We start from the raw sequence: 20,559 nt of genomic DNA, 5'->3' as shown, positions 1-20,559 counted from the left end.
TCTATGCAGGCTTTTGTGTGTCGTTTACTGAGGAGTGGCTTCCACAGAGGAACTCTGGAGTTCTGTCAGAGTGACCATCGGGTTCTTGGTCACCTCCCTAACCAGGCCCTTCTCCCTCGATTGCTCAGTTTGGCTGGGCGGCCAGCTCTAGGAAGAGTCTTGGTGGTTCCAAACATCTTCCATTTAAGAATGATGGAGGCCAGTGTGTTCTTGGGGACCTTCAATGCTGCAGAAATTGTTTGGTACCCTTCCCCAGATCTGTGCCTCGACACAATCCTGTCCCGTTAGCTCTACGGACAATTCCTTTGACCTCATGGCTTGGTGTTTCCTCTGACATGCACTGTCAACTGTAGGACCATATAGACAGGCCTGTCCAAATTATGTCCAATCAATTGAATTTAAGACCGGTGGACTCCAATCAAGTTGTAGAAACATCTCAAAAATGATCAATGGAAACAGTTAAATTAAGGTTAAATTTAAAAAATATATAATATATATATTTTTTTAAATGCACCAGAACTCAATTTCAAGTCTCATAGAAAAGTGTCTGAATATTTAGGTAAATAAGGCATTTCTGTTTTTTTATATTTAATACATTTGCTAACATTTCTAAACTGTTTTTGCTTTGTCATTATGGGGTATTATGTGTAGATTGAGACATTTTTTATTTAATACATTTTAGAATAAATCAAATCAATTTTATTTTTCACATGTGCCAAATATAACAGGTTCACCTTACAGTGAAATGCTTACTAACAAGCCCTTAACCAACAATGCAGTTTTAAGAATAAAAAAATAAAAATCATTAAAAGAATAAGAAATAAAAGTAAAACAAAAAGAGCAGCAGTAAAATAACAATGTGGAGGCTATATACAGGGTGTTACGGTACTGAGTCAATGTGGAGGCTATATACAGGGTGTTACGGTACAGAGTCAATGTGGAGGCTATATACAGGGTGTTACGGTACAGAGTCAATGTGGAGGCTATATACAGGGTGTTACGGTACAGAGTCAATGTGGAGGCTATATACAGGGTGTTACGGTACAGAGTCAATGTGGAGGCTATATACAGGGTGTTACGGTACAGAGTCAGTGTGGAGGCTATATACAGGGTGTTACGGTACTGAGTCAATGTGGAGGCTATATACAGGGTGTTACGGTACAGAGTCAATGTGGAGGCTATATACAGGGTGTTACGGTACAGAGTCAATGTGGAGGCTATATACAGGGTGTTACGGTACAGAGTCAATGTGGAGTCTATATACAGGGTGTTACGGTACAGAGTCAATGTGGAGGCTATATACAGGGTGTTACGGTACAGAGTCAATGTGGAGGCTATATACAGGGGTACTGGTACAGAGTCAATGTGGAGGCTATATACAGGGGTACCGGTACAGAGTCAATGTGGAGGCTATATACAGGGTGTTACGGTACAGAGTCAATGTGGAGGCTATATACAGGGTGTTACGGTACAGAGTCAATGTGGAGGCTATATACAGGGTGTTACGGTACAGAGTCAATGTGGAGGCTATATACAGGGTGTTACGGTACTGAGTCAATGTGGAGGCTATATACAGGGTGTTACGGTACAGAGTCAATGTGGAGGCTATATACAGGGTGTTACGGTACTGAGTCAATGTGGAGGCTATATACAGGGTGTTACGGTACAGAGTCAATGTGGAGGCTATATACAGGGTGTTACGGTACAGAGTCAATGTGGAGGCTATATACAGGGTGTTACGGTACAGAGTCAATGTGGAGGCTATATACAGGGTGTTACGGTACAGAGTCAACGTGGAGGCTATATACAGGGTGTTACGGTACTGAGTCAACGTGGAGGCTATAAACAGAGTGTTACGGTACTGAGTCAATGTGGAGGCTATAAACAGGGTGTTACGGTAATGAGTCAATGTGGAGGCTATATACAGGGTGTTACGGTACTGAGTCAATGTGGAGGCTATATACAGGGTGTTACAGTACAGAGTCTATGTGGAGGCTATATACAGGGGTTACGGTACAGAGTCAATGTGGAGGCTATATACAGGGGTACTGGTACAGAGTCAATGTGGAGGCTATATACAGGGGTACTGGTACAGAGTCAATGTGGAGGCTATATACAGGGGGTACTGGTACAGAGTCAATGTGGAGGCTATATACAGGGGTGCCGGTACGGAGTCAATGTGGAGACTATATACAGGGTGTTACGGTACAGAGTCAATGTGGAGGCTATATACAGGGTGTTACGGTACAGAGTCAATGTGGAGGCTATATACAGGGTGTTACGGTACAGAGTCAATGTGGAGACTATATACAGGGTGTTACGGTACAGAGTCAATGTGGAGGCTATATACAGGGGTTACGGTACTGAGTCAATGTGGAGGCTATATACAGGGTGTTACGGTACAGAGTCAATGTGGAGGCTATATACAGGGTGTTACGGTACAGAGTCAATGTGGAGGCTATATACAGGGGTTACGGTACTGAGTCAATGTGGAGGCTATATACAGGGTGTTACGGTACAGAGTCAATGTGGAGGCTATATACAGGGGTACTGGTACAGAGTCAATGTGGAGGCTATATGCAGGGGGTAATGGTACAATGTGGAGGCTATATACAGGGTGTTACGGTACAGAGTCAATGTGGAGGCTATATACAGGGGTACTGGTACAGAGTCAATGTGGAGGCTATATACAGGGTGTTACAGTACAGAGTCAATGTGGAGGCTATATACAGGGGTACCGGTACAGAGTCAATGTGGAGGCTATATACAGGGGGTACCGGTACAGAGTCGATGTGGAGGCTATATACAGGGTATTACGGTACAGAGTCAATGTGGAGGCTATATACAGGGTGTTACGGTACAGAGTCAAAGTGGAGGCTATATACAGGGTGTTACGGTACAGAGTCAAAGTGGAGGCTATATACAGGGTGTTACGGTACAGAGTCAATGTGGAGGCTATATACAGGGGGTACCGGTACAGAGTCAATGTGGAGGCTATATACAGGGTGTTACGGTACAGAGTCAAAGTGGAGGCTATATACAGGGTGTTACGGTACAGAGTCAAAGTGGAGGCTATATACAGGGTGTTACGGTACTGAGTCAATGTGGAGGCTATATACAGGGGGTACCGGTACAGAGTCAATGTGGAGGCTATATACAGGGGTACTGGTACAGAGTCAATGTGGAGGCTATATACAGGGGGTGCCGGGGTTCAATGTGGAGACTATATACAGGGTGTTACGGTACAGAGTCAATGTGGAGGCTATATACAGGGTGTTACGGTACAGAGTCAATGTGGAGGCTATATACAGGGTGTTACGGTACAGAGTCAATGTGGAGACTATATACAGGGTGTTACGGTACAGAGTCAATGTGGAGGCTATATACAGGGGTTACGGTACAGAGTCAATGTGGAGGCTATATACAGGGGTTACGGTACTGAGTCAATGTGGAGGCTATATACAGGTGTTACGGTACTGAGTCAATGTGGAGGCTATATACAGGGTGTTACGGTACAGAGTCAATGTGGAGGCTATATACAGGGTGTTACGGTACAGAGTCAATGTGGAGGCTATATACAGGGGTTACGGTACTGAGTCAATGTGGAGGCTATATACAGGGGGCTTACGGGTACTGAGTCAATGTGGAGGCTATATACAGGGGTTACGGTACAGAGTCAATGTGGAGGCTATATACAGGGTGTTACGGTACAGAGTCAATGTGGAGGCTATATACAGGGTGTTACGGTACAGAGTCAATGTGGAGGCTATATACAGGGGTTACGGTACAGAGTCAATGTGGAGGCTACAGGGGTACTACAGAGTCAATGTGGAGGCTATATACAGGGTGTTACGGTACAGAGTCAATGTGGAGGCTATATACAGGGGTACTGGTACAGAGTCAATGTGGAGGCTATATACAGGGTACAGTACAGGGGGCTAATGGGTGTTACAGAGTCAATGTGGAGGCTATATACAGGGTGTTACGGTACAGAGTCAATGTGGAGGCTATATACAGGGGTTACTACAGAGTAATGTGGAGGCAGAGTCAATGTGGAGGCTATATACAGGGTGTTACAGTACAGAGTCAATGTGGAGGCTATATACAGGGGGTACGGTACAGAGTCAATGTGGAGGCTATATACAGGGGGTACTGGTACAGAGTCAATGTGGAGGCTGTGGAGGCTATATACAGGGGTTACGGTACAGAGTCAATGTGGAGGCTATATACAGGGTGTTACGGTACAGAGTCAATGTGGAGGCTATATACAGGGTGTTACGGTACAGAGTCAATGTGGAGGCTATATACAGGGTGTTACGGTACAGAGTCAATGTGGAGGCTATATACAGGGGGTACAGAGTCAATGGGAGGCTACAGAGGTCAGTCAATGTGGAGGCTATATACAGGGTGTTACGGTACAGAGTCAACGTGGAGGCTATATACAGGGTGTTACGGTACAGAGTCAATGTGGAGGCTATATACAGGGTGTTACGGTACTGAGTCAATGTGGAGGCTATATACAGGGGGTACTGAGTCAATGTGGAGGCTATATACAGGGGTTACGGTACTGAGTCAATGTGGAGGCTATATACAGGGGTACGGTACAGAGTCAATGTGGAGGCTATATACAGGGGTTACGGTACAGAGTCAATGTGGAGGCTATATACAGGGTGTTACAGAGTCAGAGTCTATATACAGTGTTACGAGGCAATGTGGAGGCTATATACAGGGTGTTACGGTACAGAGTCAATGTGGAGGCTATATACAGGGTGTTACGGTACAGAGTCAATGTGGAGGCTATATACAGGGTGTTACGGTACAGAGTCAATGTGGAGGCTATATACAGGGTGGAGGCTATATACAGGGTGTTACAGAGTCAATGTGGAGGCTATATACAGGGTGTTACGGTACAGAGTCAATGTGGAGGCTATATACAGGGTGTTACGGTACAGAGTCAATGTGGAGGCTATATACAGGGTGTTACGGTACAGAGTCAATGTGGAGGCTATATACAGGGTGTTACGGTACAGAGTCAATGTGGAGGCTATATACAGTGTTACGGTACAGAGTCAATGTGGAGGCTATATACAGGGGTTACGGTACTGGGTGTTAGTCAATCAACGTGGAGGCTATATACAGGGTGTTACGGTACAGAGTCAATGTGGAGGCTATATACAGGGGTTACGGTACAGAGTCAATGTGGAGGCTATATACAGGGTGTTACAATGTGTACAGAGTCAATGTGGAGGCTATATACAGGGGTATACAGGGTGGAGGCTTACAGGGGTACAGAGTCAATGTGGAGGCTATATACAGGGGTACTGGTACAGAGTCAATGTGGAGGCTATATACAGGGGGTACTGGTACAGGTCACAGAGTCAATGTGGAGGCTATATACAGGGTGTTACGGTACAGAGTCAATGTGGAGGCTATATACAGGGTGTTACGGTACAGAGTCAATGTGGAGGCTATATACAGGGTGTTACGGTACAGAGTCAATGTGGAGGCTATATACAGGGTGTTACGGTACAGAGTCAATGTGGAGGCTATATACAGGGGTTACGGTACTGAGTCAATGTGGAGGCTATATACAGGGTGTTACGGTACAGAGTCAATGTGGAGGCTATATACAGGGTGTTACGGTACAGAGTCAATGTGGAGGCTATATACAGGGGTTACGGTACAGAGTCAATGTGGAGGCTATATACAGGGTGTTACGGTACAGAGTCAATGTGGAGGCTATATACAGGGTACTGGTACAGAGTCAATGTGGAGGCTATATACAGGGGTACTGGTCAATGTGGAGGCTATATACAGCGTGTTACGGTACAGAGTCAATGTGGAGGCTATATACAGGGGTACTGGTACAGAGTCAAAGTGGAGGCTATATACAGGGTGTTACGGTACAGAGTCAATGTGGAGGCTATATACAGGGGTTACTGGTACAGAGTCAATGTGGAGGCTATATACAGGGTGTCGGTACAGAGTCAATGTGGAGGCTATATACAGGGGTACATATACAGGGGGTACCTATATACAGGGTACAGAGTTAGTCGAGGTAATGTACATGTAGGTAGAGTTAAAGTGACTATGCATGGATAATAAACAGAGAGTAGCAGCAGTGTAAAAGAGGGGCAGGGGGGCAATGCAAATAGTCATTTGACTAGATGTTCAGGAGTCTTATGGCTTGGGGCTAGAAGCTGTCTTATGGCTTGGGGCTAGAAGCTGTTTAGATGCCTCTTGGACCTAGACTTGGTGCTCCGGTACCGCTTGCCGTGTGGTAGCAGAGAGAACAGTCCATGACTAGGGTGGCTGGAGTCTTTGACCATTTTTAGGGCCTTTCTCTGACACCGCCTGGTATAGAGGTTCTGGGTGGCAGGAAGCTTGGCCCCAGTGATGTACTGGGCCATACGCACTACCCTCTGTAGTGCCTTGCGGTCCGGAGGCCGAGCAGTTGCCATACCAAGCAGTGATGCAACCAGTCAGGGTTGCTCTCGATGGTGCAGCTGTAGAACCTTTCGAGGATCTGTGGACCCATGTCTAATATTTTCAGTCTCTTGAGGGGGAATAAGGCTGTAATGTAACAAAATGTGGAAAAAAAGGAAGTGGCCTGAATACTTTCCGAATGCCCTGTAGATTATGCTGCCCTAGGAGATTGTATAGGAGTCATGTGTGGGTCAGGGTGCTCAGTGTGTGCCAAGCCTAGGGCTGTAATGAAGGGTTCTTCTGTCTGGAGGCCTTTCTGGGCCTGGAGACGGGGGTTAAGGGTCACTGCAAATCCAGAGCCCCCTAGCTGGCACGCTGAACCACTGCCAAGGTTACTCACCTCTTCACCCAGCCCTGACTGGCACATAGGGGGGGGGGCATGAGAACCTGCTGTGCCTGGCCCTGAACCCAAACCCCAGTCTCTTATGACTCAGACGTTATTGATGGTAGATCCGTCGTCTTGGTACTGCTTGTAATCAATGAGAGTTGATAGACGTGTTGTGAATTTAGCCCTTTAATGTTCTTTTCATTAGAGTGTATTTTTGCCAAGTCAAGATCACATATTTTACATCTGTACCTTTACAATACAACTTCTTCTCCAGAGTTGCCTTTTCCCCTTCATCCTCCAGAACACATCAGCTCAGCTGTCACTGTTACAATGTAATTATGGTTTTCCATAGGGCGTTGACAGGGCCGTAGCTAGGGCCGTAGTCTGAGGGGCGTTGACAGGGCCGTAGCTAGGGCCGTAGTCTGAGGGCGTTGACAGGGCCTAGCTAGGGCCGTAGTCTGAGGACGTTGACAGGGCCGTAGCTAGGGCCGTAGTCTGAGGACGTTGACAGGGCCGTAGCTACGTCTGAGGACACTGAGGTCTGGACCTCATTTTTTCCCTAATTTAAAAAAAAGAAGAATATATATATATATATATATACACACAGTGGGCTCCAAAATGACTGGCACCCCTGACTGGCAATGCACAAACAATACTTCAAAAAATATGAACAATCTAATTATGGAGAGAAACTCAAAATACCAACATGTGAAAAATACTGCACTGTATTAATGTTTCAATGGAACCCAACAAAATAATTTATTGATTCAATTAAAAATCAATGTCCTGCAAATCAAGGTTTCACAATTAATGGCACCCTAAAATATTATTGTAATTAACATCTACCAAAATTTAACCAGGAATTAAATTCCACTTATTATGGTTTATCTAAGTGTTAAGGAACTATATTGAGCCATTACATCACTTCCTGTTTCACTCGGGTATAAAAATGAGATAACACTCATGCAATATCCCTTTGTCATCCAACACCATGAAGAAAAGAACTGGCAGTTCAAAAGGGACAGATGGTCGTAGACCTTCATAAATCTGTTAATGGCTACAAGAAGATCCACAAACGATTGAATATACCACTGAGCACTGCTGGGGCAATTATTAAAACATTCAAAAGATATGGTACAGTTGAAAACCTCACGGGTAGAGGATGCAAATGCATTTTGCCCCCAGAACCCAGGATGCCGTGAATAATTTAAATCTCAAGAATCAATTGAAAGAATTGCAGGCCTTGGTGGCATCTTAGGTCACCAGGTTTCAAAAAGCACCATCAGACTCCACCTCCAGTTAAACCGGAATTAAACCACTCACAGGCTCTTTGGAAGGGTTGCCAGAACATCCACAAAAGGGTTAAACAGGAAAAGCCCCACAGACTCTGGAAGTGTTAAGGAACTATATTGAGCCACCTCACAGGCTCTTTGGAACACTTGCAGGAAAGCCCCATCAACACCATGAAGAACCACAGGCTCTTTCAAAGGGACAGATCCCCATCAGACCTTCCAAGGCTCTGTTGGAAGGCTTGCAGAAGATCCAAGCCCCATCTGAGATCCACCTCCACTAGGCTCTTATTAAAACATTGCAGAAGAAAGCCCCAGTTGACTCCACCTCCACAGGCTCTTTGGAAGGGTGCAGAAGAAATTTTGCCCCAGGATCCACCTCCACAGGATCTTTGGAAGGGTTGCCAGAAGGCCCCATAGACTCCACAACAAGGTCTGGACTGTGGTCAGAATTGCAGGCTCTTTGGCATCTTAGGGTTGCAGAAGAAAGCCCCATCAGACTCCACCTCCACAACCACAGGCTCTTTGGAAGGGTTGCCAGAAGAAAGCCCATCAGACTCCACCTCCACAACCACAGGCTCTTTGGAAGGGTTGCCAGAAGAAAGCCCCATCAGACTCCACCTCCACAACCACAGGCTCTTTGGAAGGGTTGTCCTGAAGAAAGCCCCATCAGACTCCACCTCCACAGGCTCTTTGGAAGGGTTGCCAGAAGAAAGCCCCATTAGACTCCACCTCCACAGGCTCTTTGGAAGGGTTGCCAGAAGAAAGCCCCATCAGACTCCACCTCCACAGGCTCTTTGGAAGGGTTGCCAAAGAAAGCCCCATCAGACTCCACTTGTCATCCACAGACTCTTTGGAAGGGTTGCCAAAGAAAGCCCCATCAGACTCCACACAACCACAGGCTCTTTGGAAGGGTTGCCAGAAGAAAGCCCCATCAGACTCCACCTCCACAACCACAGGCTCTTTGGAAGGGTTGCCAGAAAAAGCATTCATCAGACTCCACCTCCACAACCACAGGCTCTTTGGAAGGGTTGCCAGAAGAAAGCCCCATCAGACTCCACAACCACAGGCTCTTTGAAGGGTTGCCAGAAAAAGCCCCATCAGACTCCACAACCACAGGCTCTTTGGAAGGGTTGCCAGAAGAAAGCCCCATCAGACTCCACATCCACAGGCTCTTTGGAAGGGTTGCCAGAAGAAAGCCCCATCAGACTCCACCTCCACATCCACAGGCTCTTTGGAAGGGTTGCAGAAGAAAGCCCCATCAGACTCCACCTCCACAACCACAGGCTCTTTGGAAGGGTTGCCAGAAGAAAGCCCCATCAGACTCCACCTCCACATCCACAGGCTCTTTGGAAGGGTTGCAGAAGAAAGCCCCATCAGACTCCACCTCCACAGGCTCTTTGGAAGGGTTGCCAGAAGAAAGCCCCATCAGACTCCACATCCACAGGCTCTTTGGAAGGGTTGCCAGAAGAAAGCCCCATCAGACTCCACCTCCACATCCACAGGCTCTTTGGAAGGGTTGCCAGAAGAAAGCCCCATCAGACTCCACCTCCACAACCACAGGCTCTTTGGAAGGGTTGCCAGAAGAAAGCCCCATCAGACTCCACCTCCACAACCACAGGCTCTTTGGAAGGGTTGCCAGAAGAAAGCCCCATCAGACTCCACACATCCACAGGCTCTTTGGAAGGGTTGCCAGAAGAAAGCCCCATCAGACTCCACAACCACAGGCTCTTTGGAAGGGTTGCCAGAAGAAAGCCCCAACAGACTCCACAACCACAGGCTCTTTGGAGGGGTTGCAGAGGAAAGCCCCATCAGACTCCACCTCCACAGGCTCTTTGGAAGGGTTGCCAGAAGAAAGCCCCATCAGACTCCACCTCCACATCCACAGGCTCTTTGGAAGGGTTGCCAGAAGAAAGCCCCATCAGACTCCACCTCCACATCCACAGGCTCTTTGGAAGGGTTGCCAGAAGAAAGCCCCATCAGACTCCACCTCCACAGACAGGCTCTTGGAAGGGTTGCCAGAAGAAAGCCCCATCAGACTGCCATCTCCACATCCACAGGCTCTTGGAAAACCTGGGTTGCCAGAAGAAAGGGAATCAGATAACCTCCAATCCACAGGCCTGTGGAAGGGTTGAAGAAGAAAGCCCCATCAGACTCCACCTCCAAACCACAGGCTGAGTTGAAAGGGTTGCCAGAAGAAAGCCTGTCAGACTGACCTCCACATCCACAGGCTCTTTGGAAGGGTTGCCAGAAGAAAGCCCCATCAGACTGACCCACATGAACAGGCTCTTTGGAAGGGTTGCCAGAAGAAAGCCTGTCAGCTGAGTTGAACAGGCTCTTAAGTTGATAAGTGAAAACCTGTAGGCTGAGTTGAAGAGGCTCTGGAAGTTGACCAAAGAAACCTGTCATTGACTGGAATCTCAGTTGACCTAAATCCACAGGAAAACCTGTGGGCTGAGTTGAAGAGGGAAGTTGATAAAGAAAACCTGTGGGCTGAGTTGAAGAGGGAAGTTGATAAGTGAAAACCTGTGGGCTGAGTTGAAGAGGGAAGTTGATAAGTGAAAACCTGTGGGCTGAGTTGAAGAGGGAAGTTGATAAGTGAAAACCTGTGGGCTGAGTTGAAGAGGGAAGTTGATAAGTGAAACCTGTAATTTGAGTTGAAGAGGGAAGTTGATAAGTGAAAACCTGTGGGCTGAGTTGAAGAGGGAAGTTGATAAGTGAAAATCTGTGGGCTGAGTTGAAGAGGGAAGTTGATAAGTGAAAACCTGTGGGCTGAGTTGAAGAGGGAAGTTGATAAGTGAAAACCTGTAGGCTGAGTTGAAGAGGGAAGTTGATAAGTGAAAACCTGTGGGCTGAGTTGAAGAGGGAAGTTGATAAGTGAAAACCTGTGGGCTGAGTTGAAGAGGGAAGTTGATAAGTGCAAACCTGTGGGCTGAGTTGAAGAGGGAAGTTGATAAGTGCAAACCTGTGGGCTGAGTTGAAGAGGGAAGTTGATAAGTGAAAACCTGTGGGCTGAGTTGAAGAGGGAAGTTGATAAGTGAAAACCTGTGGGCTGAGTTGAAGAGGGAAGTTGATAAGTGAAAACCTGTGGGCTGAGTTGAAGAGGGAAGTTGATAAGTGCAAACCTGTGGGCTGAGTTGAAGAGGGAAGTTGATAAGTGCAAACCTGTGGGCTGAGTTGAAGAGGGAAGTTGATAAGTGCAAACCTGTGGGCTGAGTTGAAGAGGGAAGTTGATAAGTGAAAACCTGTGGGCTGAGTTGAAGAGGGAAGTTGATAAGTGAAACCTGTGGGCTGAGTTGAAGAGGGAAGTTGATAAATGAAAACCTGTGGGCTGAGTTGAAGAGGGAAGTTGATAAGTGAAAACCTGTAGGCTGAGTTGAAGAGGGAAGTTGATAAGTGCAAACCTGTGGGCTGAGTTGAAGAGGGAAGTTGATAAGTGAAAACCTGTGGGCTGAGTTGAAGAGGGCAGTTGATAAGTGCAAACCCAAGAATGTGAACGATCTTGAAAGGATCTGCATTGAGGAATGGTCCAAAATCCCTCCAAATGTGTTCCTTAACCTTGTCAAACATTACAGGAAAAGACCACGCTGTTATCTTTGGCACTAGTGGCACTAAGTACGAAGTGAGGAGTGCCAATAATAATGAAACCTTGATTTTGGTGAAATGTATTCTGTATTAAATAATTGTATGCTTTTGTTGGGTTCCATTGAAACATTAATACAGTACAGTATTTCTCACATGTTGGTATTTTGAGTTTATCTCCATAATTAGATTGTTTATATTTTTTGAAGTATTGTTTGTGTATTGCCAGTCAGGGTGCCAGTCATTTTGGAGCCCACTGTGTGTGTGTATATATATATATATATATAAATAATTAATGATATTTTGTTTTGTTTTAGGAACTCAGTTGAACTCAGTTGAGTCTCGATATATTGTTGAGAGTTAGATTAGTAGAATACACAAGGTGCACAATTTCTTAATTTACACAATTTTATGTCACTCACTGACAGTCACTCAATGAACCCATATCAGTTAGAAAGGTATATCAGTTTGTTATTGGTAAGTTAGTCTAGCCAGTTATCTAAACTTGTAGTAATCTTTGCTGAATTATCCCAGGGGCCCTGACCTCCAGGGAGCCCCCATTTGATTTTGCAAGTCAATCTCACTCAAAAATCATGTTAACATGGCATAAGTCATGGCAAAATGTGTAGACTTGCAGAGAATGTACTTTAAAATGGAAGAAATGTCTCCCCACCCCATGGCAAAATGTGTAGACTTGCAGAGAATGTACTTTAAAATGGAAGAAATGTCTCCCCACCCCATGGCAAAATGTGTAGACTTGCAGAGAATGTACTTTAAAATGGAAGAAATGTCTCCCCACCCCATGGCAAAATGTGTAGACTTGCAGAGAATGTACTTCCCCACCCCATGGCAAAATGGAAGAAATGTGTTTTAAAATGGAAGAAATGTCCCACCCCATGGCAAAATGTGTAGACTTGCAGAGAATGTACTTTAAAATGGAAGAAATGTCTCCCCACCCCATGGCAAAATGTGTAGACTTGCAGAGAATGTACTTTAAAATGGAAGAAATGTCTCCCCACCCCATGGCAAAATGTGTAGACTTGCAGAGAATGTACTTTAAAATGGAAGAAATGTCTCCCCACCCCATGGCAAAATGTGTAGACTTGCAGAGAATGTACTTTAAAATGGAAGAAATGTCTCCCCACCCCATGGCAAAATGTGTAGACTTGCAGAGAATGTACTTTAAAATGGAAGAAATGTCTCCCCACCCCATGGCAAAATGTGTAGACTTGCAGAGAATGTACGTTAAAATGGAAGAAATGTCTCCCCACCCCATGGCAAAATGTGTAGACTTGCAGGAAATTAGCTGTAAAACTGCAACAACAACAAAAACCTTCTGTAAAGCAAATGTATTGGTTTACCTTTTTGTTAATAAAATAGTTTTTCTGCTCACAGATCCCTCTGTCTGTATTCAATGATAGTTGAAGTTTTTAATCCTGGTGCTGAGTTAATGTGAGGTCATGTGTAGTGGCTAATTGTATAGCTAATAGGTTATGTGTTTTGTAATGAAATATATCTTGTTTTTTGGTTTTTAAACAAGTGATTGGACCAATATTTTTGATATTCTGTATTTTATTAGGATCCTCGTTAGCTGTTGAGAGAGCAGCAGCTACTCTTCCTGGGGTCCAACACAGAACATGAAACATGACATAATACAGAACATTAATAGACAACAGCCCAAGGACAGAACTACTTAATAAAAAATATCTGTTCAATTATTTTAATTCCATTTGAATTAATTTTTAATTTTTGGTGAGATCAATGCGCAGTTTCTCTAGAGATACATTTGATCAAGCCCAACTGTGCGATGTAGTAGGGAGTTGTAGTTTCCAACAGGCCAATATTCTACATGATTTAGCACAGAAAACAGGGAACAGGCTGTCTTGGGAAATCTCTTTTCTAAAATGGAAACCCAGTTTGAGTTCACTAACGATCCTGTCCTACTGATTTCTCTCCTGTGCTGTCGAACAGTTTGCCTCTGAGGTGAGGTTTGAAGGCTTCTCCCTCCGAGCCCAGGATAGAGAGACATGGTACAGCCTGCTGCCTTCTGATCCAGGATCCCATAACAACTCTGACCACAAGCTACACTCAGAGGTGAGTAGTCCTACCCCCCACCTTATCCTATCCTACCCCACCCGAACCTACCCCACCCTACCTGATCCTACCCCACCCTAACCTACCCCACCTTATCATATCCTACCCCACCCTATCTGATCCTACCCCACCCTAACCTACCCCACCTTATCCTATCCTACCCCACCCGAACCTACCCCACCTTATCCTACCCCACCCTATCCTATACTACCCCACCCTATCCGATCCTACCCCACCCTAACCTACCCCACCTTATCCTATCCTACCCCACCCGAACCTACCCCACCTTATCCTACCCCACCCTATCCTATACTACCCCACCTTATCCTTCCCCACCCTATCCTATCCTACCCCACCTTATCCTACCCCACCCTATCCTATCCTACCCCACCCTATCCTATACTACCCCACCTTATCCTACCCCACCTTATCCTACCCCACCCTATCCTATACTACCCCACCTTATCCTATCCTACCCCACCCAATCCTACCCCACCTTATCCTATCCTATCCGACCTTATCCTACCCCACCTTATCCTACCCCACCCTATCCTATCCTACCCCACCTTATCCTATCCTACCCCACTTTATCCTACCCCACCTTATCCTATCCTACCCCACCCAATCCTACCCCACCTTATCCTATCCTATCCAACCTTATCCTACCCCACCTTATCCTATCCGACCCCACCTTATCCTACCCCACCCTATCCTATCCTACCCCACCTTATCCTACCCCACCTTATCCTATCCTACCCCACCTTATCCTACCCCAACCTATCCTATCCTACCCCACCTTATCCTATCCTACCCCACCTTATCCTATCCGACCCCACCTTATCCTACCCCACCCTATCCTATCCTACCCCACCTTATCCTACCCCACCCTATCCTATCCTACCCCACCTTATCCTACCCCACCTTATCCTACCCCACCTTATCCTATCCTACCCTACCTTATCCTATCCTACCCCACCCTATCCTACCCCCACAGTATCCTACCCCACCTTATCCTATCCTACCCCACCTTATCCTACCCTATCAACCCCACCTTATCCTATCTAACATATCCTTCCCTACCTCCAGACCAACTATGACCACAATCTACAGTCGGAGGTTAGGGTATCCTAGTCCTTCTCTGACAGAACCAGACCTAGGTCCAGTGTAGTCTGGCCACTGTCAGGTACTGACTGAGTCCTACAGACAGAACTGGAAGGTTCCAGTTCTAGGACAGTGAGTCAGTAGCAGACAGAACTAGAAGGTTGAGGTAGGGTAGGACAGTGAGTCAGTAGCAGACAGAACTGGAAGGTTGGAGGTAGGGTAGGACAGTGAGTCAGTAGCAGACAGAACTGGAAGGTTGGAGGTAGGGTAGGACAGTGAGTCAGTAGCAGACAGAACTCTACCTAGGGTAGGACAGTGAGTCAGTAGCAGACAGAACTAGAAGGTCTGGAGGTAGCTACTGAGTCTCACTGTGTCTCCCTACCTTCTCCAGCCTGCTACTGACTCCTGCCACCTCCAACCTTCTGACAGTACTGAGTCAGTATTACAGAACTGGAAGGTTCCAGTTCTACAGTGAGTCAGTAGCAGACAGAACTGGAAGGTTGGAGGTAGGGTAGGACAGTGAGTCAGTAGCAGACAGAACTGGAAGGTTGGAGGTAGGGTAGGACAGTGAGTCAGTAGCAGACAGAACTGGAAGGTTGGAGGTAGGTAGGACAGTGAGTCAGTAGCAGACAGAACTGGAAGGTTGGAGGTAGGGTAGGACAGTGAGTCAGTAGCAGACAGAACTAGAAGGTTGGAGGTAGGGTAGGGTAGGACAGTGAGTCAGTAGCAGACAGAACTGGAAGGTTGGAGGTAGGGGTAGGACAGTGAGTCAGTAGCAGACAGAACTGGAAGGTTGGAGGTAGGGTAGGACAGTGAGTCAGTAGCAGACAGAACTGGAAGGTTGGAGGTAGGGTAGGACAGTGAGTCAGTAGCAGACAGAACTAGAAGGTTGGAGGTAGGGTAGGACAGTGAGTCAGTAGCTGGTACCCTACCCTACCTCCAGCCTTCCAGTTCTACTAGCTACTGACTCACTGTCCCCTAAACCTTCCAGAAGCTACTGACTCCCCGTAGGGTCCAACCTTCCAGTTCTACAGTGAGTCAGTAGCAGACAGAACTGGAAGGTTGGAGGTAGGGTAGGACAGTGAGTCAGTAGCAGACAGAACTGGAAGGTTGGAGGTAGGGTAGGACAGTGAGTCAGTAGCAGACAGAACTAGAAGGTTGGAGGTAGGGTAGGACAGTGAGTCAGTAGCAGACAGAACTGGAAGGTTGGAGGTAGGGTAGGACAGTGAGTCAGTAGCAGACAGAACTAGAAGGTTGGAGGTAGGGTAGGACAGTGAGTCAGTAGCAGACAGAACTGGAAGGTTGGAGGTAGGGTAGGACAGTGAGTCAGTAGCAGACAGAACTGGAAGGTTGGAGGTAGGGTAGGACAGTGAGTCAGTAGCAGACAGAACTGGAAGGTTGGAGGTAGGGTAGGACAGTGAGTCAGTCCAGCAGAACTTCCAGTTGGAGGTAGGGGTAGGACAGTGAGTCACTGGTACCCTACCCTACCTCCAGCCTTCCAGTTCTACTAGCTACTGACTCACTGTCCTACCCTACCTCCAACCTTCCAGTTCTACTAGCTACTGACTCACTGTCCTACCCTACCTCCAACCTTCCAGTTCTACTAGCTACTGACTCACTGTCCTACCCTACCTCCAACCTTCTAGTTCTGTCTGAGAGAGAGAGAGAGAGAGAGAGAGAGAGAGAGAGAGAGAGAGAGAGAGAGAGAGAGAGAGAGAGAGAGAGAGAGAGAGAGAGAGAGAGAGAGAGAGAGAGAGAGAGAGAGAGAGAGAGAGAGAGAGAGAGAGAGAGAGAGAGAGAGAGAGAGAGAGAGAGAGAGAGAGAGAGAGAGAGAGAGAGAGAGAGAGAGAGAGAGAGAGAGAGCTCAGTTAGTGTCCATGTTGCTGTCACTCCAGGCTCTGCTGTCATAAAACCAGAGTGTTGCTCTAATGAGTTTTCCACTACAGATTAATCATGGCTGTTCAATGTAGCGATGGACACACACACACACACGCTCAGTTATTAAACTCCTGGACTGTTTACTCGTGGTACACACAGCTGATTTACAACACCCATATTGATTAGCTAGTTAAATTCCTTTTGTTCCGTGCCAGACAGTATCTATGATGATGATTATTGTGGTTCTGGGAGAGCGTGATTGTAGTAAAAGTAATTGTGCTCATGTTCTGTGTTTATGGTGTTGTTGAGACCATGACTAACCATCTGTTGTCTCTGTGGAACTGAAGGAGAGAGGTGGGTGTTGTGGTGGAGGATGTTCAAGTGCACTATATAGGGTGTGTGTAGTGTACTATATAGGGGATAGGGTGTGTGTAGTGTACTATATGGTGTGTGTAGTGTATTATATAGAGGATAGGGTGTGTAGTATACTATATAGGGGATAGGATGTGTGTAGTGTACTATATAGGTGATAGGGTGTAGTGTACTATATAGGGGATAGGGGTGTGTAGTGTACTATATAGGGGATAGGGTGTGTGTAGTGTACTATATAGGGGATAGGATGTGTGTAGTGTACTATATAGGGGATAGGGTGTGTGGTGTATAGGGTAGGGTGTGTGTAGTGTACTATATAGGTGATAGGGTGTGTGGTGTACTATATAGGGATAGGATGTGTGTAGTGTACTATATAGGTGATAGGGTGTGTAGTGTACTATATAGGGGATAGGGGTGTGTAGTGTACTATATAGGGGATAGGGTGTGTGGTGTACTATATAGGGATAGGATGTGTGTAGTGTACTATATAGGGGATAGGGTGTGTAGGTGTACTATATAGGGGATAGGGTGTGTGTAGTGTACTATATACGGGATAGGGTGGTTGTGTGTGTGGGTACTGTAGTACTGGGATAGGGTGTGTGTAGTGTACTATATAGGGATAGGGTGTGTAGTGTACTATAGGGTGTATAGGGTTGTGTGTAGTGTACTATATAGGGATAGGGTGTGTGTAGTGTACTATATGGGGATAGGATGTGTGTAATGTACTATATGGTGTGTGTAGTGTACTATATAGGGATAGGGTGTGTGTAGTGTACTATATAGGGATAGGATGTGTGTAGTGTACTATATAGGGGATAGGATGTGTGTAGTGTGCTATATAGGGATAGGGTGTGTAGTGTACTATATAGGGGATAGGGTGTGTGTTGTGTACTATATGGTGTGTGTAGTGTACTATATAGGGATAGGGTGTGTGTAGTGTAGTGTATAGGGGATAGGGTGTGTGTAGTGTATTATATAGGGATAGGGTGTGTAGTGTACTATATAGGGATATGGTGTGTGTGGTGTACTGGATAGGAGATAGGGTGTGTGTAATGTACTATATAGGGGATAGGATGTGTGTAGTGTACTATATAGGGATAGGGTGTGTAATGGAGAAGGCTCTATAGTAGTCAGTGGGCCTGGTATGATAATGGAGAAGGCTCTATAGGGTTAGGCCCCAGGCCTGTTCTAACTCCCAGGCCAGTTGTAACTCCCAGGCCAGCTGTAACTCCCAGGCCAGCTGTAACTCCCAGGCCTGTTCTAACTCCCAGGCCTGTTCTAACTCCCAGGCCAGGCCAGTTGTAACTCCCAGGCCAGGCCAGTTGTAACTCCCAGGCCAGGCCAGTTGTAACTCCCAGGCCAGGCCAGTTGTAACTCCCAGGCCAGGCCAGTTGTAACTCCCAGGCCAGGCCAGTTGTAACTCCCAGGCCAGGCCAGTTGTAACTCCCAGGCCAGGCCAGTTGTAACTCCCAGGCCAGGCCAGTTGTAACTCCCAGGCCAGGCCAGTTGTAACTCCCAGGCCAGGCCAGTTGTAACTCCCAGGCCAGGCCTGCTGTAACTCCCAGGCCAGCTGTAACTCCCAGGCCAGTTGTAACTCCCAGGCCAGGCCAGTTGTATCTCCCAGGCCAGTTGTAAACTCCCAGGCCAGTTGTAACTCCCAGGCCTGCTGTAACTCCCAGGCCAGGCCTGCTGTAACTCCCAGGCCAGGCCTGCTGTAACTCCCAGGCCAGGCCTGCTGTAACTCCCAGGCCAGGCCTGCTGTAACTCCCAGGCCAGGCCAGCTGTAACTCCCAGGCCAGCTGTAACTCCCAGGCCAGTTGTAACTCCCAGGCCAGGCCTGCTGTAACTCCCAGGCCTGCTGTAACTCCCAGGCCAGGCCAGTTGTAACTCCCAGGCCAGGCCTGCTGTAACTCCCAGGCCAGCTGTAACTCCCAGGCCAGTTGTAACTCCCAGGCCAGGCCAGTTGTATCTCCCAGGCCAGTTGTAAACTCCCAGGCCAGTTGTAACTCCCAGGCCTGCTGTAACTCCCAGGCCAGGCCTGCTGTAACTCCCAGGCCAGGCCTGCTGTAACTCCCAGGCCAGGCCTGCTGTAACTCCCAGGCCAGGCCAGCTGTAACTCCCAGGCCAGTTGTAACTCCCAGGCCAGGCCTGCTGTAACTCCCAGGCCTGCTGTAACTCCCAGGCCAGGCCTGCTGTAACTCCCAGGCCAGGCCTGCTGTAACTCCCAGGCCAGGCCAGCTGTAACTCCCAGGCCAGCTGTAACTCCCAGGCCAGTTGTAAACTCCCAGGCCAGTTGTAACTCCCAGGCCTGCTGTAACTCCCAGGCCAGGCCTGCTGTAACTCCCAGGCCTGCTGTAACTCCCAGGCCTGCTGTAACTCCCAGGCCAGGCCTGCTGTAACTCCCAGGCCAGGCCAGCTGTAACTCCCAGGCCAGTTGTAAACTCCCAGGCCTGCTGTAACTCCCAGGCCAGGCCTGCTGTAACTCCCAGGCCAGGCCTGCTGTAACTCCCAGGCCAGGCCTGCTGTAACTCCCAGGCCAGGCCAGCTGTAACTCCCAGGCCAGGCCAGCTGTAACTCCCAGGCCAGGCCTGCTGTAACTCCCAGGCCAGCTGTAACTCCCAGGCCAGGCCAGCTTAAACTCCATGTCTGTTTTTAGATGTGACTCATCCTAAAGCAGATGCATTACTGCACTTTCAGGAAGCTTAGCTTTCGGCCTACTTGGAGTTGCTATTAATGAAAGTGTTTAGGTAGTTTATTCTCTTAGTTTGCAAGGCTGAGGTTGAGGAGAAAAGCAGAAAGCAGCCTTTGCATCGATGGAATTCTATCTCTATACGGTGACCTGTGAAGGATCTGTCCCTTGTTTGGGAAATGGGATGTGGAGCTAATCCTGGGCCAGAGAGGGGAGGGGATAGGCTGATAGGGTGAAAGCTATGCCAGCTACTTATTCAACTGGCCTAGCTACACACAGTCTGATAATACCTGATACAGTAGTTGGACAAAGCTGACATTGCTGTAAAGTTAGAGGTCAATGAAAGGACTGAAACATGCCAACTAAATATCAGCATAACGTCTTCCTCTTTCTATTTCAGTCTAAAGCTGGTAATATTTCAGTCTAAAGCTTGTAATATTTCAGTTGTGTGTATAATATCAGCTTTACGGTAATATTTCAGTCTAAAGCTTGTGTTGCGTCAGCTTTATAATATCAGCTTTACGGTAATATTTCAGTCTAAAGCTTGTGTTGTGTGTATAATATCAGCTTTACGGTAATATTTCAGTCTAAAGCTTGTGTTGTGTGTATAATATCAGCTTTACGGTAATATTTCAGTCTAAAGCTTGTGTTGTGCTTTACGGTAATATTTCAGTCTAAAGCTTGTGTTGTGTGTATCAGCTTTACGGTAATATTTCAGTCTAAAGCTTGTGTTGTGTGTA

At 47.0% G+C, this 20,559-nt stretch overlaps 1 protein-coding gene and 1 long non-coding RNA gene across 2 annotated transcripts in view; one reads left to right on the top strand and one right to left on the bottom strand.

Moving 5' to 3' along the window:
- The window catches only part of mtbp (MDM2 binding protein), a 69,919-nt gene that overhangs the window by 5,242 nt on the left and 44,118 nt on the right, over positions 1-20,559 (top strand). Inside the window, 1 exon segment of the mRNA XM_052508629.1 lies at positions 13,657-13,779. Within this exon segment, the coding sequence (XP_052364589.1) occupies positions 13,657-13,779 (123 nt within the window).
- Positions 10,584-11,771, bottom strand: LOC127924168 (uncharacterized). The gene is made up of 3 exons (XR_008117040.1): positions 11,508-11,771; positions 11,069-11,228; positions 10,584-10,709 (listed from the first exon to the last, which is right to left on the bottom strand). It is a non-coding gene; the product is annotated as an uncharacterized LOC127924168 (long non-coding RNA).

The sequence above is a fragment of the Oncorhynchus keta genome, unplaced genomic scaffold (assembly GCF_023373465.1).
Source record: "Oncorhynchus keta strain PuntledgeMale-10-30-2019 unplaced genomic scaffold, Oket_V2 Un_contig_3758_pilon_pilon, whole genome shotgun sequence".
Taxonomy (NCBI): Eukaryota; Metazoa; Chordata; class Actinopteri; order Salmoniformes; family Salmonidae; genus Oncorhynchus; species Oncorhynchus keta.
The sequence above is the reverse complement of the archived record's forward strand: the minus strand, read 5'-3'. Positions and strand labels throughout refer to the sequence as shown.